Source organism: Myotis brandtii, unplaced genomic scaffold (genome assembly GCF_000412655.1).
Source record: "Myotis brandtii unplaced genomic scaffold, ASM41265v1 scaffold303, whole genome shotgun sequence".
Lineage (NCBI taxonomy): Eukaryota > Metazoa > Chordata > Mammalia > Chiroptera > Vespertilionidae > Myotis > Myotis brandtii.
In genome coordinates, this window is record NW_005361573.1 from 4794283 (window position 1) to 4819372 (window position 25090).

Below are 25090 nucleotides of genomic sequence, written 5' to 3' on the forward strand. Positions count from 1 at the left end.
GGAAACCTGTTGACCTTTGCACCTTCAGATCTACTAACTTCTCTTTCCTCCAGGATCATTACTGGTCTGTCTTACTCTGTTTCCCCGAGCAGATAGAGATAGTAGCCTTTTCTTTTGTCTTGCTTATGCTACTTTAAAATTGTTTCAGACAGCAAGATTTATAACATGATTTCTTACTCTTTAAACTTCATATTATGGAAAACTTTAAATCTCTACAAAATTGAAAGATGGAATAAGGAACCTCTATGTACATACACCCACCCGGCTTCAACAATTATCAACTCATACCAGTCTCACCTCTCTACTTCCTGTGTTATTCACATCATTTCATCTGTAAATGTTACATAACATATCTCTAAAAAATAAAGGGCTTTTAAAAAAGTGTTTCTGAACAGGGCAGTGTATTGATTTTCCTTTAAATGTTTTGTCATCACTTCTATAACCATTCTTCACATCCTTTTGCATCTTTATTCATTTTGTGGAACTTCACGACTTTTCCAGCAGGGGGCACTTGAAGCCTGGAGGAATTTAGACATTCAGAGGAGGGAGAAGTACAGAATCCCATGAGTTTTACCATAACCCAGAGTAACCCATCTCCCCCTCCCTCTTTTTGAAAATCTCTTTGGTGCATCTAGATGCAAAGCAAAAGATGCGACGGGCCTGGAAGTCCTGGTTGATATACGTGGTTTTTCGAAGAACCAAATTTCAGATGCAGACCACCGCCCTGGAGTTCAGGCAGCAGAGCATTTTGTGGTGAGTGCACTCAGATGCCCTGCAGTTGAGCAACGATCATTTTATCTCCGGGAAGCAGCATAAAAACCCACCTTAAAACAGTTTTGAACATAATTGATACCTAATAAATATTAACAAGTTGTTCAACTATAAGATCACTGGTTTTTGCATAATCGTAACACTAATTGATTATGCACAATGTTCTCAACCCTGTATTAAGTATGTGTGTATATTAATTTTTTTAAAGTAAAGTGTCTCATTTAATCTTCACCATAAACTGTAAAAGAAGTTTTCTTGTACAGATTAAGATATACAGTAAGTCTCAGAAAGGTTGAGTAACTTACTCGAGCTCATGTAAGTTGTAAACGCATTTTTCTGATGCCAAACCCATGCTCCTACCTGGGCACTGTGTGTAGGATGGATAAGGCAGAGGCTTTCCAGCGAGACTGGATTGGGTTCACATCCCTCTCTCAACATGTATTATTGGGTCATTTCACCTCTCCAGGTCTCACTTTTTTCATCTGTGAAATAGGCACACCATTAAGTATCTTTCAAGGTTGTCATGGAGACACTTTTAAGATAATATTTGTAAAGTATTTTAACATAGGATGGACATACAGAAAGTTATTTAAAATAAAATAATTTTGAAATGATTTAAAATTTATTCAGCAAATATTGTAAGATTCTTAAGTATGTAATTCTACTAGAGTCTATAATGGTTATTTTTACATGATTTTATTTACTCAGTGTATATTTATTGAGGGCTTAAAATGTTCCTGGTACAATATTGGGTGCTAGGGCTGCATTCAGGGAACTTATAATTCCCTGAGTGCTCTAAAAGATAACTAATAATGTAAGATAGCTTGAGATTTTGAAGTGCGTGACGCAACTAGCATGGCCTAGGTTAGGAGGAAAGAGATTTTGGTGGGTTGGAGTGACCAGGCAAATTGTGTGTTTCTGTAAAGCAGAGGTTGCTAACTCTCATATCCTCATTACTGTTTTTAGAAAATAAGCAGAAGAGAAACTGAGACTGGAATGAAACCTGGCCCGGACAGGAGGAAAGGGAGGGATCCATCAGGACTAGAAATCTAAAAGCTGCTTTTATTTGCAGGTTATTCTGTGAACTCTCCTGGTTTTTAAAATCTTGGCAATGATTTATTATATATTCTTAAATATTTGCGTAAGCCATACAGAGCATGTTGTCTAAGGCTGAATCTGACCATAGAACCATCAGTTTCCAAACCTTCCTTGGTAGCTTTAGGACTGTCTCGATTGACGTTTTTAGCCGTGACTCTAACATACCAATCTGGACATGGTGCCAAGAGGCAGAGGGACGAGCTGAGAGTCTGAGGCCCAGCCCTCACTCCCCTTCTCTTTCCTGCATGACTTTTTTCTGACTGGTTCCATCTTCAATGTGCTCTTCGGCAGGGCGTGGTGGAGCGAGTGGAGGCGGCAGCTGGGACAGGTCCGGGTGGGACATGCTCTCTGTGCCTCAGCTGTGAAGCACAGGGCCCTGAGCCTCAAGCTGCAGGTGAGTCCTTTGTCCAAGTTGTGAAGCCCCACACCCAGGGGTGATGCTTGGAATATGGAAATGCTCGGTGAATGCTAGCCATTCACTACTCCTCCTTACCTTACTGTGTAGCTCTAAGTCTCCATCTATGGAAAGGGATCTTCTTTATTCTTTTTTTTTTTTTTTAACACTCAATTTTTTTTTATTCTTTTAAAAAAATATTATAATAAGTATTACAAAGGGTATAGGTACATGCCCTTGACCGGAATCGAACCCGGGACCTCTCAGTCCGCAGGCCGACGCTCTATCCACTGAGCCAAACCGGTTTCGGCATATTCTTGTTCTTTTTAAAAATTGTCCTGGCTATATCAGGGAGCTCACATTGTAAGTTATGTAAATGTCTAACCACTATGTTGTACACCTGAAACTAATAAATTATTGAATGTCACTGTAATTTAAAGAAAAAGAAGTTCAGCCTTGGCTAGATGTCTCGGTTGGAGCATCGTCCCATACACCTAAAGGTTGTGAGTTCGATCCCCAGTTGGGGCACATGTGTGAGACAACCAATCTATGTTTCTCTCTCACATCCATGTTTCTCTCTCTCCCCCTGCCTTCCTCTCTCTCTGGAATCAATGAAAAACATATCCTCAGGTTAGGATTTTTTTTAAAAGTGCAGTAACAAACAAAAACTTTAAAAAAGGCAATAAAAACAAGAAGCTCTGAGCTAAATTTAAGAGTCAGCTCCAATATACTCATCATGTCTGATAGGAAACTTGCACCATGATGCTGTATAATTAATATATGTTGAATATGATGTCAAATTGTTTCATGCTTTCAGAAGTCCACATGGAAAGAAAACACTTCATGGGGTCAACTTTGTACATGGTTGGTTGGAACTGCTTATGGAAGGGTTCATATAAACACTCTCTTCTCTTTGACACTATCTTTCCTCTTCCCTGGCCTATTCTGTAATATTCTGTTCTTCCTACCCCTACTAATACATATGCAACAAAAAAGGGGAGAGGGACTATTTATGTCCCCAAATTGTATCAACTTAATAAGGACTAAGAAATCATGATGTGAAATAAATGTTGTAAAACATTTTTTTAAAAAAAGAGTCAGCTCCAAGCAGCTAAGTGGGCCCAGAGCCCTCACACCTTGTGTTCTCTTCTGCCCACTCCCACGTTCCAACCGAAGCTTGTCTCTCTCCACATACTTTCTGAGAACTTACCAGCCATTGTAGACGTATTGACCACTGGCGGCAATGTTGGCTGCTACCTCTGGGTAGATAGTGTCAGAATTGAGTTGAATTCCTGGACACCCTACTGGTGTCCAAGAATTGCTTGTTGGTGTGTGTCTAGGAGGGGGCCTTCTCTATATCCCCCGCCCACCCCACTTTAGAATGGGGCCCAGGGACCCAATTGAGAGGGAGAGAGAAGGAAGGGTCAGGTAGATCATGAGGTGACAAGGAGGCAGATTGTAGGGCTTTGCAGGCTGTGCCCTTTAAAGGCTTTGGCTCTTATTCCGTGTGTGTGTGTGTGTGTGTATTTGTGTGTGTGAGGGGCTATTGGCTTTGAGTGGAGAAGTGATGTGATCCCACTTACGTCTTCATAGGACCCTCTGGTTCATTACTGCTGCCTTTTGAGGAAGAAAGGAAGGGAGAGAAACTAGAGACAGTGTGTTTGCTTATATTTTCAAGAAAAACAATGGGAAAATAAACCCCCAAAGGTAAATCAAAAAGGAAAATAATCCCTAGGGTTTTAAGACACACTGAAACAAACATAGCAAGTTTGTAGCAGTGACTACACAGAGAAAATCATTACTTCAAGGGACTTCAAAATACAACATTTGGACTGTTCCTCCCTAGTGGGATGTAGGCTAAGGACACAGGACTGCTCAGAAATCTAAAACTGTATCCAGCAGTCTTACTGTTAGTAGCAGCTTTGGAATTAGGTTGAAATGATTATAGCTACATTGTAAGACAAAGCAGATAACCATGGCAGTATCATTCGGAGTCACAATTTACAGGGTAAAAGAAAAAAACAAGAGCCCTGTAAATCTGAAACTGGAACTGTAAATATCAATATGGACTCAAAAATTTTTTTACCTAAAAAATCTACTTATTGAAAAGTCTTAGAAGCAGTGGCAATAACACAGCATTTGGCATCCTGAGAGCCCAAGTTGTGGTCTCTGCTATTTCCCACTGAAAGGAACTGAGGGTGTGTGTGTGTGTGTGTGTGTGTGTGTGTGTGTGTGTGTGTGGAGAAATGGCTGATTTCAGATCTAGAGCTGAAAATAGACATCATAAGCCTAAGGAAGTGATTTTCAATCTTTTTCATCTCCTGGCACGTAAACTAATTACTAAAGTTCTGCAGCACACCAAAAATATATATTTTTTGCCAATCTAACAAAAAGTAGGTATAATTCTGATTGACTTAACAAAAACTAATAATAGTAATTACCTACTCTTTTTGCTCCACAGTGACTTTTTTAAAAAAAATTTTAAAAAGTTGATTTGAGGCCCTGGCTGGGTAGCTCAGTTGGTTAGAGCATCATCCCAGTATGCCAAGGTTGTGGGTTCTATCTCTGATCAGGGCACATACAAGAAGCAACCAATGAATGCATAAATAAGATGAACAAACGGATCGCTGTTTCTCTTTCCAAAAATCAATTAAAAAAAAAGAAGGAGTTAATTTCAGTGTATTTGAGCCAAACAGACTACATGCCAGGGAAGCAAGATTTCAGATGCTCCCCAAAGTGACTTTTTACCAAAATATCAGGTGCCCATACTTGTATATAAGGATTTCTGGTACCAAGATATAGCCCGTCAGATGCAACCTTATGTGATGTAACCAATAAAATGCAACTCTGTACATGACCTGTATATTGTTCAAGACGGGGCGTTCACACTGGACTGCTGTGTGTTGGCTGTGGTCTTTTTTTAATTTGTCAATGTAAGGAAAAATAGTTCAGTGCCCCTGACTAAATAGGTGTTGCATGCTTTAAAAATTCTCACGCACACCTGCTGAAAACCGCTGGCCTCCGGTGTAGCGTGCTGGGAAGGGTGTAAATTCACAAAGGTTAATGGATTGTATCGGGGCTCCCATAGGCTTAAGCTAGAACAGTTTGAGCATCAAAAAAGAATAACGACTATAATGGATTAAAAACACATCAAGTATATAAAAATGTATGCATTCATAACGAGACATAAAAAGGAACTCATTGGTCACAATTTGTGTTGTGAGAGCTTTAATTCAATTCTTTGAAAATTAATGAAGGTAAAAATCAAGCAATTTATCCTGCCTTTCCTATGCAAACCTCTGAGAAAGGAGGTTAACGAGAGAGTAGGCTTCTTCATAGAATTCCAGCTATAATAAAAGCACTAGAATTAGAAAATCACTGCTTGTCACTCCTAATGAAAAAGTGGATCTGGGCAGCAACCACCAGGTGAGAAGACGATGGGGAAATATAATGGAGGGGTCGGGCTGATGCCACTGAGCAGCCTGGCGCAGAACACCGGCAGCCAGCCACGATGGGCCTCCTGATGCAGTGATGGGAAATGCCTAGCACCACTTGAGAAAGGTTCTTGTCTAAAAATTGGAACCTGACTCCATCAGTTCAGGGAAATACAGGGGTCAGAGGAATGAGTGTCAGGCACCTGGAGGAGACAGTCAGCCACATCTAAAATGTGGGGCATTTTATAGGGTAAATGACTTGGTATCCTTAACAAATTGGTGGCATGAGAGGGGAAAAAAAAAAGGAGGGGGGGAAATTGTCGTATAAAATAAAGAGGTTTAAGTGACAAACCAAAACGAAAAAGGATTGCTGTGGCTCCTGCATTAAAAATAGACCATTGAATGTCAAGGCTCAAAGCAGGGAAAACAGATAAGGAGCTATTATCAAATTCTAACAAATTGGTGGCATGAGAGGGGAAAAAAAAGGAGGAGGGAAATTGTCATATAAAATTAAGAGGTTTAAGTGACATAAACCAAAACAAACGAAAAAGGATCGCTGTGGCTGCTGCATTAAAAATAGACCATTGAATGTCAAGGCTCAAAGCAGGGAAAACAGATAAGGAGCTATTATCAAATTCCAGGGGAGATTTTGGACAAGGATGACAGCAAGTTGGTGTTGGATTCTGGGTATGTTTTGAAGGTGTTGTCCTCAGGATGTGTCAATGGATAGATAAGATGTGAAGTTTCAGAGACTCCAAGATGACTCCCATGTTTTAGGCCTAAGTGAACAGTGTCGTTGCCATTTATTGAAATTGGGCAGATGGAGGAAGGAGCAGGTTTGTGGGGAAAGATTAGGAAGAGGTACATGTTTTCAGCCTGGGAGGCCTTTCGAATCCCACCAGGAGGTGCCAGGAAGGCAGTTGGATATGTGTGTGGAGTACTGAGGACAGGCCCAGACCTGGGTGTAGTTAGATCTGGGAGTCCTAGGCACGCAGCTGGTGGTGGAGAGGTTCCAGGACTGAGCCTGTGAGCTGGGGATCAGCAACAGGAGCAGAGGGAGACTGTGATATCCTGGGAGCCGGGGAAGGACGGTTTGACCGGCTGTGTCCCATGTTTCTGCCAGTTCCGGGAAGTTGAGGGCTGTGATTTGACCTTTGGATTGGGAAACTGGAGAAATCATGGATGACAGCAGTTTCAGTACGCCTGATGGGGAAGAGGGTTCAAGGACACCTTCATGGGAGAAGAGAAATCAGGAAACAGGCAGCCTTTTCTAGGAGTTTGGAAAGGAAGGGAAAGAAACGTAGTGTTAGCCGCTGGCAAAGTGGTGATCGGTGAGGTCTGAAAGGTTGGCAACCGCTGGTCTAAAGAGGGGAGCCAGTTGGTTGGAAATCAGAATTACTGATTTCTTTTAAGAAGTATTTTTATGTTCTAGCTGGTTTGGCTCAGTGGATAGAGCATCGGCCTGCAGACTGAAGGGTTCCAGGTTCCATTCTGGTCAAGGGCACATGCCTGGGTTGTGGGCTCAATCCCCAGTAGGGGGTGTGCAGGAGGCAGCCAGTCAATGATATTCTCTCATCATTGATGCTTTTCTCTCCCTCTCCCTTCCTCTCTGGAAAAAAAAAGGATTTTTATGCCAGTATGCTACGCCCCCCCCCCTTTTTATTTTTAACAAATACCAAGTCACAGGAAAGGTGTATACTATCTTCTGTTCACTAGTTTAAGCATTGTTTACATCTTGCCATATTTGCTTTATCTAAGTATATCAATGTATTTTCTGAGACACTTTAAAGTTGCAGACATAAAGTTTACACTACTTTAGCTTATTATCTCCTAAAAATAAGGATGTTTCCCTACATAACCACAATATCATTGTATCCATGAAATTTAATATTGATACAATAATAACTAACATAGTTTATTTACATGCAGATATACATATACAGATATACATATATTGTTGCTATTTCAGTGTCAGGTCCAGGTCCAGGTCCAATGAAGGGTTACCTATTGCTTTTGGTTTTCTTTCTTTTTTTTTTTTTTAATTGATTTCAGAGAGGAAGGGAGAGGGAGATAGAGATAGAAACATCAATGATGAGAGAGAATTATTGATGGGCTGCCTCCTGCACACCCCCTACTGGGGGTCGAGCCTGCAACCCGGGCATGTTCCCTTGACTGGAATCGAACCCGGGACCCTTCAGTCCGCAGGCCGACGCTCTATCCACTGAGCCAAACCAGCTAGGGCTGCTTTTGGTTTTCACATCCCTGAGGGATACATCAATATTGTTTAGGATGGGAGAAATAATAGCACATTCATATGTTGATTTTAAAAATCTAGTAGAGAGTGAAAATCAATGATGTAGAAGTCGGGGGAATGGCCAAAGAGATCATCTTGAGAAGATGAGAGAAGGTGGGATGTATCCTTAGTGGGAGGGGTGATCTTTGATGGGAGCACGGACAGTGTATCCAGAGTTCACAGGAGAGAAGGCAGAGCCTGTGGGCAGGCGGGTGGGTGGGTAGAGTGGGGGGAGCTTGAGAAAATTCTTTTTTGATTGCTTTTATTTTCTTGGTGAAATAGGAGGAATGGTATTCAGCTGAGAGGAAAGGAAGGCGAAGAGGTGGTACAGGTTTGAGAAGGTACGAAGTCTTGTCTGAGACAGTCATCTTCCAACTAGGGCACGAGTCTCGCTGAGCGTGCTTGGAGGTCTCCTGAGGGTGTGCGTTACAGGTCGTCCTCTGGGGTCCTTTTGTGGACCTCAGCTTCGGTCGATAAGGTTCCGGGAAACTAACACGTCTGAGAAAGGGCCTCTTGACAGTAGGCTCCTCCCACTGAGGAGGAAAAGGCAGGCTCTCACCTGTCCCAGATCCGAATGCATCAGGTCACCCCTGCGGTTGTCTCTGCTTCTTGTCTGCTCGTTGGTTTGATGATTCATTTTTATTTTTGTTCTTTATCCAAAAAAACAAACAAACTTACTTTCTGGAAGCAGGCTGACCCTCTTAAAGATCCTTTCTCCCCAAATTCCCATAGCTTATGATCCTGCTTAGGGATTGCCACTTCCTTGTGTCTGATTTTTACCTTTCCTGTGCGTGTGTGTGTGTGTGTGTGTGTGTTGTGTGTTTGTGTCTGTCTGTTTCCCTCACCTGTACTTCACCTCTGCTTTCCTGCCTCTCCTTTTTGATTGTCGTCTTTTCTTTATTTTTCAGGCTTGGTCACGGTGGAAAAAACAACTTACTTTCTGGAAGCAGAATGACCCTCTTAAAGATCCTTTCACCCCAAATTCCCATAGCTTATGATCCTGCTTAGGGATTGCCACTTCCTTGTGTCTGATTTTTACCTTTCCTGTGCGTGTGTGTGTGTGTGTGTGTGTGTTGTGTGTTTGTGTCTGTCTGTTTCCCTCACCTGTACTTCACCTCTGCTTTCCTGCCTCTCCTTTTTGATTGTCGTCTTTTCTTTATTTTTCAGGCTTGGTCACGGTGGCAGGAACAGCTCCTGCATGTCCAGAGAGAGAGACAGAAGCTGGTCTGCGCAGTGAAACACCATCAGCACTGGCAGAAGCGCAGATGTCTGAAGGCCTGGCTTGACTACCTGCAGGCCCGGAGGGTAAAGAGACAGCAGAATGGTGAGCGGGAAGTCCCGGGCTCGAGAGACAGAGGGTCGGGTCACAATTTCCACGTTCCTTCTGCCAGTGGAGCTAATTCATTAAGGAGAGAGAGCACCAGAGTGTGCCCCAAGTCCTGGTAAAGGGAGATTGAGGACGAAAGTACGTAATCCTCAATTCACACTTATTTTCTTCTGTGCATATATTTTATTCAATAGGGTTTTAAAAAATATTTTTTTAATTGATTTCAGAGAGGAAGAGAGAGAGAGAGAGAGAAACATCAATGATGAGAGAGAATCATTGATCGGCTGCCTCTCCTGCACTCCTACTGGGGATCGAGCCCACAACCCAAGCATGTGCCCTTGCCTGGAATTGAACTTGGGACCCTTCAGTCTGCAGGCCAACGCTCTATCCACAGCCAAACCAGCTAGGGCTTCAGTAGAGTTTTAAAGATATTATAACTATATATGGTTAATATGATACATGCAATTTCATATGTGGCTTTTTTCCCCATACAACTAACCTGTACTTCCCTGTGTCTTTTTTTTTTTTAATATATTTTATTGATTTTTTACAGAGAGAAAGGGAGAGGGATAGAGAGTTAGAAACATCGATGAGAGAGAAACATCGATCAGCTGCCTCCTGCACATTCCCTACTGGGGATGTGTCTGCAACCAAGGTACATGCCCTTGACCGGAATCGAACCTGGGACCTTTCAGTCCGCAGGCCGACGCTCTATCCACTGAGCCAAACCGGTTAGGCCTGTGTCTTTATTCTTCATAAATGCTACATTCTTTTTAGTGGCTGTACTTAATAGGGTGGCTTATCTTAACCATTCTTCTGTCGATGGGTATTTGGGTTGTTCTGTTTGTCCCCAGTTACAGGGATGCCTGTGATTTAGATGGTGAGTCGTGTTAGCTCTGTGCCAATCGTTTCTTTACCAGTGAGAGTTCAGAAGTAATAATACATGCATAGGTCATGGTCACCGGTACTTCTGTGCTTTCGTTTCTTCAGCGTACGCAGAAGTGACTCAAGCTCTGTGCCCGATGCCGGGTCGGGCTCTCCAGCGTTCACCTCGACCTCCCTGCAGAAATCTCTAGGCTGCTGCGCTCTGGGGAGAGTGAATGTGTCCTTTGAGAGTAGTGACAGGGGACCACTGCCTGGTTGCCCAAGCCCAGAGCGTTAGGAGTGATGAGCTGCAGACTAACGTTCCTCCGGTTACAGCATTTCGTCCAGGACCCACTCCCTTTCACTTCCCGGACGTCAGCTCCTCAGGCCCTTAGCTAGTCAGTGTTCAAAGGGAGTGAAGCTGGCAGCCTGCATCAGCCTGACGGAGAGCTCCACAAGCCGTGGCCAGCAGTTGACGGAATGGTGTGTCATGGACTCGGTCCCTGAGTCCTGTCCAGGAGACATTAGCCAGGAGGCAGAAATAGAGCGGAGTCTGAAAGCAGCAGTCACCGTTCTTACTCGTCAGTAGTGACTAGGAGCCTCAGCGCTTTGATTTCATAGCATCCTCTTCCCTGAAATGCCACACCTTTTCTCTTTTCTTGGACAGAAGAGATGTGATAAAGGGATTCCTGAGGTCCCTCCCATGTTCAGAAACCATGTAATCCAGGGTTCCTCATGAGAACTGCTTGGAGCCCTGCTGTCTGCTTGTGGTGGGGTCAGCTGGTATGAGGGATGCTGCCTGCTCACTGCCCAGGCGGGAGGGGCAGCAGCGAAGTCATGTTCTGTGTTGCAGAGATGGCTGAGCGATTCCACCACGTCACGGTGCTTCAGACGCACTTCTGTGATTGGCAGTGGGCCTGGCAGTGGAGGCAGAGCTGGCATGCTCGCCACGCCCGGGTGCAGGCGCTGGCCGGCAGGATGGCGCTGCGGCGGGCCTTCACTCACTGGAAGCACTGTATCCTTTTCAGCCCTGCGGCTCGTTCGCTGCCAGCCGGGGCCGCGTGAGCTCAGCCCCCTGTACGACAAGGGTCGGGACACACGGGCAGCAGTTCTGAACACTTTCGTAGTCCTGCTCTCTGTTGACTTCTTTTAGAAATTTTCGTTTAATTGGGGCTATTCATACAAAAGAGTCCCTCAATCCCTGCAGCCAGAACCCTTCGGTGGGTCAGCAGGATTGTACCGTGTGGGGGTGGGAACCCTGAGGAGACGAGAGGCCTTAACTCCTGGCAGACGTGCTGCTGTGTGCAGAGGACGCTGCCCGGTGGAAGGAGGCAGAGGAGCACTGTCGGCACCGCTTGTTGGTAAGCGGGTAGCCCTGCTCCACTCAGGGGCCCTGGACCCACATGCTCTTTCAGTGCCTCTGGGCATGTGAGCCCTCCCTATCTGGGCGTCACCGTGGAGCCCTCCCTATGTGGGCGTCACCGTGGAGCCCTCCCCTATGTGGGCGTCACCGTGGAGCCCTCCCTATGTGGGCGTCACCGTGGAGCCCTCCCCTATGTGGGCGTCACCGTGGACCCCTCCCCTATGTGGGTGTCCCTGTTTTCACTCTGCATCAGAGATGGTAATGGGGGGGGGGGCGGCGAGGGGTTTGGAACTGTAAAGGAATCTCACCTACTGTGTGTGCATCAGACTCCCAGTTGACACGCAGCAGAGACACGCTCTCAGGGACCTGGGAGCAGCTGTGACTGAGCTCCTGGCCACCGGACTCGGGCGCTGCTGTTACTGTTGCAGCCACTTAGATGGGTGGCCCGTGTGTCCTTCTGCCTCCACAGCACTTCTGCTTTAGAGCCCTCAGAGGCAACGTGACCCGCGCCCGCCTCCAGCGCATGAGAAGGAATCTCGCTCACCAGCAGCACGACGTCGGGGTGAGGGCCTTCTCCTGCCGCAGGGGCCCTCCTGGTGGTCCTTCTCTTGTTAACCTTTGTGCTTACGGATTTGTCCCCAGACCCATAGATGCTAAAACCTCAGTGCTCGTCTCCTCAATACTCCATCCCAGCCAATAGAGAAACCCTGGTTTAATCCCGATTCTTATCTGTTGGCTAAGAAAGTTGGTGTTTGAATCACAGGTCAGGGACTGTGGCTTCCAACCCTGACCCAGTGAATATGGTTTAAGCCCCCACTCCAGGCAGCTCTGGTTGGTTTGCACTGTACGTCTGTACAGCTGTTCTCGTCAGGGCTGTTACCTCAGGACGACAAACATTCTGTCTCTACTTAGAGATTGTGTTTGTGGGTGCAGAAGGATGGGGTTTTCTTGTTTTGTCTTTTTTTTTTTTAAATTGAGTTTTGAGAGAGAGAGGAGGGGAAAGGGAGAGAGAGAGAAACATCGATTGGTTGCCTCCTGTAGTCGCCCCAACTATGGATCAAACCTGCAACCTGGGTACGTGCCCTGACCTGGAATCGAACCTGTGGCCCTTCGGTTCACAGGATGATGCTTCAACCAACAAAGCCACACCGGCCAGGGCTCTTGCTTTGTTTTTGATTGTGAAAATGTTCAAATGCATAGAAAAACATAAAGAGTAGTTTGATACACATAATGAAATGTATCATATTAACCATTTTTAAGTTTACAGTCCAGTGACATTAAGCACATTCACATTGTTGTGCAGCCATCACCACCACCATCTCAGAAATCTTCTCATCTTGCAAAACTGAAACGCTGTCCCCACTGAACAGCTCCCATTCTCCTCCCTAGCCCCTGGCAACCGCCATTCTCCTATCTCTAGGAATTTGACTGCCCTGGGTCCCTCCTATTTGCAGTACTAGCCCTTTGCGACTGGCTTATTTCACTCAGCATCATGTACACTTTTTTTTAAAAAAATGACATTGACTTTTTGAAAAGGAACACCAGTTATTTTGTACAGTTTTCCAATGTTCTCGATTTATCTGTTTCCTTTGGTTGACATTTGATTGTCCTTTTTTCTTTCTATGTAACTTCCATAAACTAGAAGTCAGATCTAAGAGCTTGATGAAATTGAAGCTAAACATTTTTTTTTGGCAAGACTACTTCATAGGCAGTAAAATGTGCTAGGATCGCTTCTAATTTCTACAACGGCATTGTCGGCCGCTAGGCCCTGATGAGAAGTAGCTCCTGATTTCCATAGATTGGAAGACCCTTCCTTTGGCTTTTGGGTTGGCCCAGAATAGCTCCATGTAGCCTCACCCTAGTCGTCCCACAAGCCTGTTGTATGTTGTGTGCTCCCAATTGAGGTCATTCCTGCTTTGGGGACCTTACAGTCTTTTGGTGTGGGGGTTTGCTAACTAATAGGCTAAGAGAGATTAGTTTGCAGTAATAAATTTTTGCTTCTTTCCTGTTTTGTTTCAGCTGCTGCGCCGGTTCTGGAACCTCTGGCAGTCTCGGATCGAGCAGAGGGAGGAGAGAGAGCAGCGCCCCTTACTGCAGGCTGCCTGGGACCACCACAGGTAGGGACTCTGGCCCTTGCCTGGGGCTCTCTCGGGACCAACCGGACAGACTCGCTGTTCCCCAGGAGTGAGCGCTTACCCCTCCGTGTGCCCCTGAGCAGGTTCAGGCAGGCCCTGCGGTAACCATTGGTCCTGAGCTTGTGTTCTCTTGGCTGCTCAGAGGAGAGGTAGAATGAGGATGTTTGTACCGGCTCTTGGCCACCGTGGTTTGAAACATGTGCCTGCTGGCTCGCCGCCTCAGTCCTTGGGGCTCTAATGGTGTTCACGTTGTAGACGTCATGCGTTAGTGCTGTTAAAGAGAAGGCTCAGGCCCTGGCCAGTTTGGCTCAGTGGATAGAGCGTTGGCCTGCAGACTGAAGGGTCCCAGGTTCAATTCCGGTCAAGGGCATGTACCTTGGTTGCGGGCACATCCCCGGTGGGGGGTGTGCGGGAGGCAGCTATTCGATGTTTCTCTCTCATCGATGTTTTTAACTCTCTATTTCTCTCCCATCCTCTCTGTAAAAAATTAATAAAATTAAAAAAAAGAAGGCTCAGGCCAGGGGCATATTTGTGGTGCCGTCTTGAGGGGTGCAGAGAGTGTCCTCAGTTTTTTAGAGTTAATCGTTCCGTTAAAATAAGTATGTGAGTGTACACATGTCCATGAGGAGAAACTCGGTGTCCAGGAAGGAAGGTAGAGAGTTAAATAAAGCTACCTGGGACCCTCCTCCAACCCCTTGGTGTTGCGCTGCAGAGGTGACCACTATTAGTTTTTGCTGCCAGACTTGTTTAGTGTATCCCCCTTAAAAAGCCACTTTAATCCGCCTAACGTGCACAGTTATAGGTCTGATTTTGGAGCATTTTTTCCTTTTTTTAAAGGGGAGTGGTGAGAGAAGGACAGGTGTCTTTTTATTTTATTATTATTTTTAATTGGTTTCAGAGAGGAAGGGAGATGGAGAGACAGAAACATCAGTGAGAGAGGATCACAGATCAGCTGCCTCCTGCACGACCCCCCACTGGGGGTCTCCTAGAATGAAACGCATGGGGTGCCTTTAACACTCATGATATAACTACATTGAATCTACCTGCCTCAGAACAAAACAGAAACGCAGGAACCTGGAAGTGGTCTGGGCAGCACCTTGGTGTTCTGTGTTTTATTTCAGAAGAACATTGCTACGCAGGTGTGTCAGGTGGTGGTTACAGCGTATGCAGAAGAGGCGAGACAAGCAGGTAGGGAGCACTTCACCGCAGGTCGCTCTGCTGGCTTACACTCTAGTTACGTTTCCTTTGCTTTGAAAAGATTCTTGTAGCCCAGCCGCTGTGGCTCAGTGTGGAGCATTGACCTATGAACCAGGAGGTCACGGTTTGACTCCCGGTCAAGGGCACATGCCCGGGTTGCAGGCTTGATCCCCAGTGTGGGGCCTGCAGGAGGCAGCCGGTCCATGATTCTCTCTCATCATTGATGTTTCTCTGTCTCTCTCTCCCTGTCCATTCCTCTGTGAAATCAATAAAAAGAGAAAGGTCATTTTCTTTTTTAATGTAAAGTACAAGTAAAGGTCACTCGTTTTACTTCAGCTGCTACAGGCCAGAGCAGACAGGCACTTCCAGCAGAGAACCCTGCCTGCAGCCTTCCAGGCGTGGAGGAGACTGTGGCGATGGCGCCTGCAGGAGAGCGTCCTGGAGGCCAGAGCAGCACGCTTCCACAGGTACGCGCAGGGCGGCGTCGCTTCCACAGGTACACACACGACTGGGCAGCGTCGCTTCCACAGGTACGCGCAGGGCGGCGTCAGGGTCTGACTCGGCCACCACACGGCCATTGCGGTGCCTTTCAGCCTCGCAGCCCCCGGGCCCAGGCTCTTCCTGGATTTTCTCTAATTGATTTTTCTCTGAAATCAATGTGCTCTCACTGATCTCATCTCGCAGGAAGACGGCCAGCCTCCTCCCCAGGGAAACGTTTGTCCAGCTTCATTGCAAATGCTTTCCGAGCAGGCTGGGTTTTATGTCCCTGCCCTCATTCCAAGCCACAGTGCGCTCCATTAAAACTGCCCATGAGCGCCTGGATCCGAGTGTGGGGGACCTTGCATTGCTTTGGCAGGCCCCCTGGAGTGTGATTTCCCTGCAGCGTGTGGTCCCTGCTCCGCTAGACCTGACTTTGTGGAGTCTTGAAATGAGGACAGGCGAGGAGCAGAGCTACCTCTTTTTAGTGGCCACAGGGGCAAACGCGCCCAACAGCAGGTTCTTCCTGCATGTGGGAGGAATGTATTGGAATGATTCACCGCTAGCTGTGTGTCTGCCACTGCGGTGGGCAGGGTGTGGGAGAAAGGAAGCCACCAATCGAGAGACTCGTGTGCCTGTGCCATCGTCATCGCGTTAATAACGTCCATCTCCCAGCAGTCCTGAGAGAACCAGTTTACATGGCAAATGACCCACCCGGTAACGCAGGCCGTCGTTAGCAGAGCCCGGGTTTAAACTCAGCTCCCGGACCCCAAAGTCCAGGCAGGGAGCTCTTTTTAAGGACTTTGCGGGAGAAAAGACTGTTACGCAAGAAACTACTGAAGAACAAACAGTTCCAGAGAACAGATCCTTGTGTCCTCAGCTGTGTCAGCCACAAGCTCGAGGGCTCAGCACTAGTGCTGAGGGAAGGACCCGGGGCAGGCGTGGCTGTGAGCCGGGGGTTGGGGATGGGTGACCGAGTGGACAGATGAGGAGGACAGGACCGAGGCGATGGCCTGATCCTGTGGATCAGTCATGGGCAGGTGCGTGCAGCCAGTGAAATGACAGCTTTGGAGATTGCCCTGAGTAATGGTGTAGGTCAGCTTAGGACAGAGGCGGGAGGGAGGGACACGCATTGGGAGAAGTGGCCGTGATCTTGACTAGGAGGATTCGATCCTCGGCAGGTGGGGCGAGGCAGCCAGTTGATGTGTCTCTCACATTGATGTTTCTTTTTCTCTCTCCCCTCCTCCACTCTCTCTAAAAATTAACGGGAAAATGTCCTCACATGAGGATTAACAAAAACACACTTTTCAGTTACAGTTCACACACAGTATTACATTTGTTTCAGCTGTACAACATGGTGATCAGATGTTTACATGCTTCACTCAGTGGTCAGTGATAAGTCTAGGTCTCGTCTAGAGGTGACAGAGCAGTGGTTCCCACACTTACCTCCCTGTCTGCCGGCTGCTTCCGGGGCAGCCTCAGGCCTGCTCAGCAGCCTTGGGGGCCAGGCATCTGGTTTTGTTTTATATATTTGCTGATTTCAGAGAGGAAGGGAGAGGGAGAGAGAGAAATATCAATGATGACAGGATCATTGATTGGCTGCCTCTTGCACACCCCCTACTGGGGGTCAAGCCTGCAACCTGGGCATGTGCCCTTGACCGGAATCGAACCCGGGACCCTTCAGTCTGTAGGTCGACGCTCTATCTGCTGAGCCAAACCAGCTAGGGCCAGGCATCTGTTTTTCACGGCTTTGCCCAAGGATGTGTGTCCTGTGGGTCAGCCTGGCCTGGAGCAGCTTTCGCTAGGAACCGTGAGCACTGGCGGTAACTCAGCATGGACTGGAGAAGAACAGTCTCAGAGTCTTGCTCACACTCTGTGAGTGCCTGGCTGGCACCAGAAATACTTGGAAAGAATTGGGTGGTTGTGGGGTTTTTGGCTATTTTTCCTGTTCTTCCCCTTTTCTTTCTCCCTAGATAAGCTTATTTGTCTCTTAAAAGCACAGTGTAAGAGGAAAATCCATTTGGAACTTCTCATTCTATTATTATTATTTACATAGGGAGACATTAGAGAAGCAAGTATTTGCTATTTGGTGGCAGAAGATGTTTCGGCATCAAGAACATCGCTTGGCAGAGAGAATGGTACGTGGCTTCCCCTGAGGAGGTGCGATCCAAGCCTTTGCATTCACTGCCTCCTCTCCTCAGGACGTCGCCTGGGACCCAGACCCCCTTAAGGACGTCCTGCCTGTGACCAGCACTCGGGGCAGGGCCAGGGTCTGGGGCATTGGTTTCCTCTGCACAGGTGGCTTCTGGGCGAGGGCAGCTGGCTCCTGAGTGTCTGTTTCTTCTGCCTCGTCGTCCTGGCTCCGGTACCCCTCCGACCCGACCCCTTCTGTTCTCTCCCTGCCATCCTCCGCAGGCTGTCCTTCACGCGGAGCGGCAGCTCCTGTGCAGGTGCTGGTCCACGTGGCACCAGCGGGCGGCAGCACGTCGCCAGGAGCGGCAGTGGCAAGCAGTGGCCCGTGCCCACCACCGCCAGGCGAGGCTCAGGACGGCTTTCTGCACTTGGAGGGAGAGCGCCCGAGGGCTCAGATCAGAGTGAGTGGTCGCTTTTCTGCCTCTGGCTTTTCCCATCTCAGACCAGCTTTTTTTTTTTTTAATGTTTTTATTGATTTTTGGAGAGAGAGGAAAGAGAGGTAGAAACATCAATGATGAGAGAGAATCTTTGATCGGCTGCCTCCTGCGCACCCTCTCCTGGGGACCCACAACCCGGGCATGTGCCCTGACCTGGAATTGAACTGGTGGCCTCTTGGTTCCTGGGTCGATGCTCAACCCCCGAGCCACACCGTCCGGGCTCAGACCAGTTTTGATTGTAGTAGCAGCACTGTCAGATCTGAGTGCCCAGGCAGGGGGTCACGTTAGCCTAGACCAGTGATGGCGAACCTATGACACGCGTGTCAGAGGTGACACGCGAACTCATTTTTTTGGTTGATTTTTCTTTGTTAAATGGCATTTAAATATATAAAATAAATATCAAAAAAATATAAGTTTTTGTTTTACTATGGTTGCAAATATCAAAAATTTTCTATATGTGACATGGCACCAGAGTTAAGTTAGGGTTTTTCAAAATGCTGACATGCCAAGCTCAAAAGGTTCGCCATCACTGTCCTAGACTCTTGTTTTAAGTTCCGGAAATTCAATCTGAAACAGTCTGAGCACAACCAGGGCTGTGGTGAGAGGACCCTCACGTGCCTGTGTATCTGGGTCCTGTGCGTGGGCACACCCTGCTTGCTGGTTGGGGCCCATGTGAAGTGACCGTGGCCAAGGGACAGACTAACGGGCTTCCTTGGGGGTCATTGACCCTCCCCAGCACGGAGCAGAGCTGTAGCCAGGGCCACGGGTGGCAGGTTTTGCCTACCACGTGGTTAGTGGGGACAGAGCCCGCGGGCGCATTGCAGGCACTGTCCTGCTTCGGGCCTTTCTGGATCCCTTTGGGGCTGTGAGGCTCTCCCCGACTCAGCTCGGCCACATGCCGCCTCCTGCACGTGACTAGGCCTCAGTGGTACTTGGAACCCCGTGAGGTCGTCTGCAAAGACGTTATCACCTGTGCACGCTCCTGGGTGAAGAGCCCAAATCCTTTGGCCGTTCTTCAGAGTGGAGCTTGACTCCCCCACATTTAAGAACCACGAGGCAGGAGCCAGGGAGTGTGAGGGGCACCCTCGGCTGGGCCCTGGCTGGTCTGGGTGCAGCACTGAGCGCCCACTCTCTCCCCACAGGAAGACGGGCGGGGTGCTGGCGGCAGCGTTCCTCTCAGCGCGGCTCCTGCGCGGGGCCTGGCACCGGTGGAGGGAGGTGAGCTTTGGCACAGGTGCCATCCCGTGTGGCTGGGGACAGATGGAGCTGGGCGTCAGTGACTCAGCCGCAGGAGGGGCTCATCCCCGGTCCCTCTGAGACCTCAGGCCTCTGAGCGGGGGAGGGGGGGGGGGGGCGGGCAGCAGATGAAAATGTGAACCTGGCCTCCCGAGATGATAGACTCAGAATTCCTTGTTCTCTTACGCGCTGGGCTGTTCCTACCTGAACTCCCTGAGCCTGAAATTCCTGGTCTAACCATGATAGGCACCCAGCCCTGGGCAGAAACGTTCATGCTCATTGCCGGAGCATTTACCCCAAGTCAGGCCCTGGCCCCATTGATCCCCGCAAACCCCCCAGCGGTACCTATTTATAGATGAGGGAGCGGGGGCTCCCAGGTGTCCTGCCCTCCCCGAGCTCACCCAAGCTGCGTGTACCTGGAGGCAAAGCTGAGCCTGCCCTCCTCGGCCCTCCCCTCTGGCCGGCCCTCTGTCCGCAGTGCCTGACCCTGCGGGGCACCGAGCGGCAGAAGCTGATGCGCGCAGACCTGCACCACCAGCACACCCTGCTGCACCGGGCGCTGCACACCTGGGGGGTAGGTGCTGCTGCTTCCTCCGCGCCCCCTTGCCTTGGGGGAGGGGGACCCTGAAGGCGGTTTCCCTTCCTGTTCTTCCCGCCCCTCAGAGCAGTCATTCCACCAGAGCGAGTGTCCTGGGGGGGGTCTTACAGCACAGGGCTCAGTCCTTCCCTCCTCGCTCAGCAAACACAAACCAGAAAAGTAAACACAGGGGCTGTCTAGGCTCCAGCCTTCTGTTCAGAGTGGCCTGTGCCCAGGAGCCCAGGGGTCTGACTGAGGGTGAGGCTGAGGGGGACAGTCCTCGCCCTGCTGTCGGGTGGTCTTTCAGCCGGGGGCTTTGTGGCCTCTCCGCCCCTCTGGTGGGTGTGAGCTCTGGGCATGGAGAACCCCCGCGGCCTGGGAATGGAGAGAGCTGTGGCCCAGGGCGGCTTCCAGTCCTGGTCTCCTGCAGGCTTACCAGAGCCGCGTGCGGAGCGTCCTTCAAGAGGTGGCGGCCAGGGAGAGCCAGCACCAGAGGCAGCTGCTGTGGTGAGTCTCCCGGGTCCCGGGCCGCCCGAGCGTGTGGGCCAGGCTCCTGACCAGGCAGGTTGGAGAGTTTTGTCCGGGGCAGGCACAGGACGGGCCTGACTGCCGCGTGCAGCTCACAGCGTAGCTCTGGCTTTTCCACAGCCAGCGCTCCGTTCACGGTTCCCCCCTTGTGCCCAGAGCCCCTGCTACGTGCAGGGCCGCAGGGCCGGGCCCCTGGGAAGCAGCTCACCTGCGTGTCTCAGGGCCCCGCGTGCCCTGCTCTGAGCGCTCCCCCTCCCACCTCAGGCCTGAAGGAGGCACCGGTGTAGCACCTCCTGCTCTAGAGGCTGCGATGGCTCCCGTGGCCTCTCAGCTCCCAGTCAGTGGCCTCCCCGCTTGGCTCTCCAGACCTTTCCCTGACTCCCCACGGCACCTCTCACCACCAGCACCCTCTGTGTCTGGGACGCCTGTGGTCACCTGCACCGCTCGGCGCCAGTCCCCCAGCCCGTCCTCCAGTCCTGCTAAGCCACGCTCTGAACTCCTACCGCAGGCCTCCCTCCGTCCGCCCTTCCGTTTCCTCCTCCTGTGTCTGTTCACTGCACACTGTCAGGCCACCTGTGCGTGAGGGGCCTGGGGACTTTAAACACCACTGTCCCTCCTTCAGGGGCCTGTATGTCCATTCAGCTCCCCAGACAGCGTGGCATGGGGAGAGGGAGTCCTGCACTGACTCCTGGGTCACAGCATGACTCTCCTGTCCTGTCATCACCTGTTACAACGCTGTGTTCCCTGGAGCGCACACATGTGCGAGGATGTGGCCTTTGGTCTTGTCCACTGCATGGTCCCCAGGGCTGCCCCATCCTGGCACAGGGCAGGGCTCAGCAGCCGTGGGGAGCACATCCCAGTCAACATAAACACGGCCGTGGGGAAACGTTCTGGGCAGAGGGCGTCCTTGATTGGGGGTGGGAGGGGGCTGCGGAACCAGCAGTGATTCCCAGGAACCTCACCCCATCTCTCCACACTGGTGTCCCCTGCCCCCGTCCTGGCCTGTGCGCCTGCAGGTGTGTGTTACGTCGCTGGAGGGAGAATGCAGCGGCCTGCATGGAGGAAGGAAGGAAAACCTCTCGAGCGAGGGCTCACTACCAAAGGGGCCTGTGCCTCAAGGTGAGGGCTCTGCAAGGCGGTGGCGTGGGAGGTGGTGCCAGGGATTCGCACTGAACAAGGAACTAGAAAACGGGGTAACGTCCTCGCCATGTGAGCAGGCGGGCTTTCTGTTTATTGAATTATGAGCCAGTGTTCATTAAAACAGAATAGCACCTAGTGAGCAAGCTGCTTGTGTCACAACTAGTACTTTCCACACGTGTGGGATTTCCCACGGGACAGACGGGCAGTCACGGTGCCATCTGAGCGAAGAGGACACTCGCTCCTGCTCCTCGGCCTCACAGGTGTTGTGGCTGCGGGACTTATGGGAAAGCCTAGAGCAGCGGTTCTCAACCTGTGGGTCGAGACCCCTTTGGGGGTCGAACGACTTTTTCACAGGGGTCGCCTAAGACCATAGGAAAACATATAATTACATATTGTTTTTGTGATTAATCACTATGCTTTAATTATATTCAATTTTTAATAATGAAATTGGGGGTCACCACAACATGAGGAACTGTATTAAAGGGTCGCGGCATTAGGAAGGTTGAGAACCACTGGCCTAGAGCATCCCAGGAATGTGAGGCTGTTGGTCGTCATCTGTGGGAAGTGGCCCCCAAATGCCACACGGTGGGGCCTGGTTTCACATGCTGGGGGGGGAGGGTGTGGCAGGACATGGCTGTGGGAAGACGACCTGTTACAAGACAGAAGGGACTCAAGTGACAGGTGGCCCTGGGCGCAGGGACGCTTTAGAAGGAAGCGGTTGCGGGAGCCCCGCTGGCAGGCCTGGTAGGGGCAGCTCCTGACAACTCTGACACGTCCGCGGTGGAGAGCGATGTGCGGTCCGGCCCAGGCTGTTCTCAGGAAAGCACCAAGGCCAGCATGCGGGTCCCCTGCCCTGGAGGGAGGGTCAGGACTCTGCTTGGCTTTACGGCCTTTTTGGGGTGAATGGAGTTTGTGATCGTTTGGGGAGCAGGCACCAGGTGTCCCCTGGATGTTCGACTTCTTTTCAAAGTGTCCTATACTGTGACTTCGTTAAGTCTCATAGGAAGTGTACACGTGACGTATAGTCTCCATATCAGAATGGAAGCCCGTTTGCGTCCTCATGGCATGGGGTGACGGTTAACTCTTGGTAGGGAAGGCCGCCCCTGAGGTCTGGGCTCCCCTGTTGCCTGCCTGTGGGTGGCATGTGCCTCCTGGAACGTGTGGCAGCGCCGTATGTCTGCCGCGTGGCCTCCTTCCCTGAGGAGCTGCCAGCAGAGCACGGTGTCCCCAGGAAGTTGGACACGCTGTGACCGCCCTCTGCGCTTCGTCTGCCCGCAGGTCTTGACCCGGTGGCGGGAGGCCGCGGCGGTGCAGATCTACCGCCGGCAGCAGGCGGACTGTGCCCTCCGGGAGGCCCAGCGGGTGCTGGCGAGGGGTAAGCGGGCCCTGGAGCTGAGGAAAGGGTGTGAAGGACCCAGGACGCTTGTTGCCCTGCAGTCTTGTCTCCTCTCCTGTGTGGGTTTCCTGTTGCTGAGGTAACAGCACTGCAGATGCTGGCTGTGCAACCTGGGCCCGTCCTCGGAGCCCCCATTTCTCCATCTGTAAAGTGGGGACAATGCTCCCTGCGTCTCGGGGTGCCATGAGGACCAGGCAGTGTCGGCATTAGTACTAACGCTTGGCCTCCAGGCCCGTGAGCGCAGCCTTCCCTGCCCCGCCCGTGGGTGCTGGAGGGCACCCTATCTTGGCATCAGTGCCCTGGTATCAACCCTCTTCTGTTGTCTCTGAAAGACACTTCTCTCAGGGCCTGAGAAAAGGAAAAATCCAAAGTAAAATAATGAGCAGGAGAAAGTGAGACTTGGTGACATAGAAAGAATGCAGGCCACGGCCCTGCCTGGCTCGGCTGCTCGCTGGTCTCTGCGCCTCGGTTTCCTCCCACAGAGCAGGCCGTCTGTCGGGCCCAGGGCCTTCCGGGCCACGAGGCGCTCGTGCAGCCCTGTGGGCCCTGACACACCTGTGGTCTCTGAGGCTCGTGGGCCCACGGGACAGGCGCACCAGCAGAGAGCAGGCCTGGTTCCGGTCCCGGTGCTCACGGCTGTTGAGATGCCCGGAGCCGTCCTCAGAGGCGTGTCCATCTGTGGTGATCTCACCCCGTGTGGCTGACACCCCAACACTGCCCCCCAGGACCTTCTCCATTCTCCACGCTCAGCTTTGCCCATGACATAGTCGTTCATATAGACCTGACCAAAGAGCACACTGACTCGGACCTGCCGTAGGCTGTCTCAGGACCTGGTTTCGGCGCTGGCGGGCCCGGGGCCAGAGGGTAGCCCAACAGCGAGCCCAGCTGGAGAGGGCGGCGCGGCATTACCGTCGGCAGCTTCTGCTGCAGGGCCTGGCCTGCTGGAAAGTGCACCACCTGGGCTGCGTCAGGAAGCGGGTGAGGCAGCGGCAACACCCCCCCCCTTCCCTTGTGTGGTGGAGCCTCCCAGGCCAGGAGGAGGGTGCTTCCGGGGAGGAGAGGTCCTTTCTGCAGAACTCACAGTACCAGTTGGGTGCCTGGTGGTCTCGGGTCCTGTGGGCACACGGTTCAGGAGCCTCCAGGCATGGCTGGGGGGACCGAGGTTAAAGGGGTCTCTCCAGGTGAAAGAAACCTGGCTCACTCGGAATCATGGCCTGTCCGAGCCGGGGCACCTGGCAATGGGAGAACCATTCGCTTGGGTGGGGAGCCTCACCTGTGGCTGCCCCGGGTGGTCTGGGCAAGGGCACCTGGTAGCACTGGAAGCATCTCCCATGCGTGTGTCCTCTCTTCCAGCTGCTGCAGAGGCGGGGCGCCCAGCTCCGGGCCCAGACACTCAGCCGGTCCTGCTTCCGCCAGTGGCGACACCAGGTGGGAGCCGAGCAGCCCTCGCCCCAGAGCTCCCCCTGATATTGCTGGGCAGCGCCAGCTTCCGTCCACCCGTGACTATACGGCCAAGCCGCTTCAGGGCCCTGTTTCTGTGTGTCTCATTAAAAATACGTCAGGATAATATCCAAAAGTCAACATGAGACACATTTTTTTTTTAAATATATATTTTATTGATTTTTTACAGAGAGGAAGGGAGAGGGATAGAGAGTCAGAAACATCGATCAGCTGCCTCCTGCACATGTCCTACTGGGGATGTGCCCACAACCAAGGTACATGCCCTTGACCAGAATCGAACCTGGGACCCTTGAGTCCGCAGGCCGACGCTCTATCCACTGAGCTAAACCGGTGCTGGCGAGACGCATTTTTAAAATATATATATTTTTATTGACTTTAGAGAGGAAGGGAGAGGGGGAGAGAGAGAGAGAATCATAGATTGGTTGCCTCCTGCATGCCCCCTACTGGGGATCAAGCCCACAACCCAGGCACATGCCCTTGACCAGAATCGAACCTGGGACCCTTCAGTCTGCAGGCCAACACTCTATTCACTGAGCCAAACCAGCCAGGGCACGAGACGCATTTTAAGTCTTAGTGAGGTCTTGGCAAATGCCGGGTGGGCCTGTACCCTGCTCCACCAACCATCACATGCCAGCGTCCTGCTGAGCCTCTGACTGCCATGTGGAGGTGTTCCCTGTGCTTCTGCAGCCCAGCGTGCTGCCCCACGTGCCCTTCCCCAGAGGGTCATTCCCTGATCCAGCCCCTCGGGGCCTGGCAGAGCTGAGTCTGC

The 25090-nt window shown here is 50.6% G+C and overlaps 1 protein-coding gene across 1 annotated transcript in view; it reads left to right on the forward strand.

The window, feature by feature from the left end:
• The window catches only part of SFI1 (SFI1 centrin binding protein), a 43303-nt gene that overhangs the window by 12687 nt on the left and 5526 nt on the right, over positions 1–25090 (forward strand). The window contains exons 6-23 of the mRNA XM_014542434.1: positions 636–753; positions 2161–2263; positions 9158–9314; positions 11035–11196; positions 11472–11542; positions 12014–12106; positions 13564–13661; positions 14801–14867; positions 15213–15343; positions 17410–17491; positions 17769–17947; positions 19126–19201; positions 19698–19793; positions 20227–20303; positions 21341–21443; positions 22743–22839; positions 23678–23838; positions 24214–24288. Coding sequence (XP_014397920.1) covers positions 636–753; positions 2161–2263; positions 9158–9314; positions 11035–11196; positions 11472–11542; positions 12014–12106; positions 13564–13661; positions 14801–14867; positions 15213–15343; positions 17410–17491; positions 17769–17947; positions 19126–19201; positions 19698–19793; positions 20227–20303; positions 21341–21443; positions 22743–22839; positions 23678–23838; positions 24214–24288 — 1946 coding nt within the window. The remainder of the gene's footprint in view (positions 1–635; positions 754–2160; positions 2264–9157; positions 9315–11034; positions 11197–11471; positions 11543–12013; positions 12107–13563; positions 13662–14800; positions 14868–15212; positions 15344–17409; positions 17492–17768; positions 17948–19125; positions 19202–19697; positions 19794–20226; positions 20304–21340; positions 21444–22742; positions 22840–23677; positions 23839–24213; positions 24289–25090) is intronic.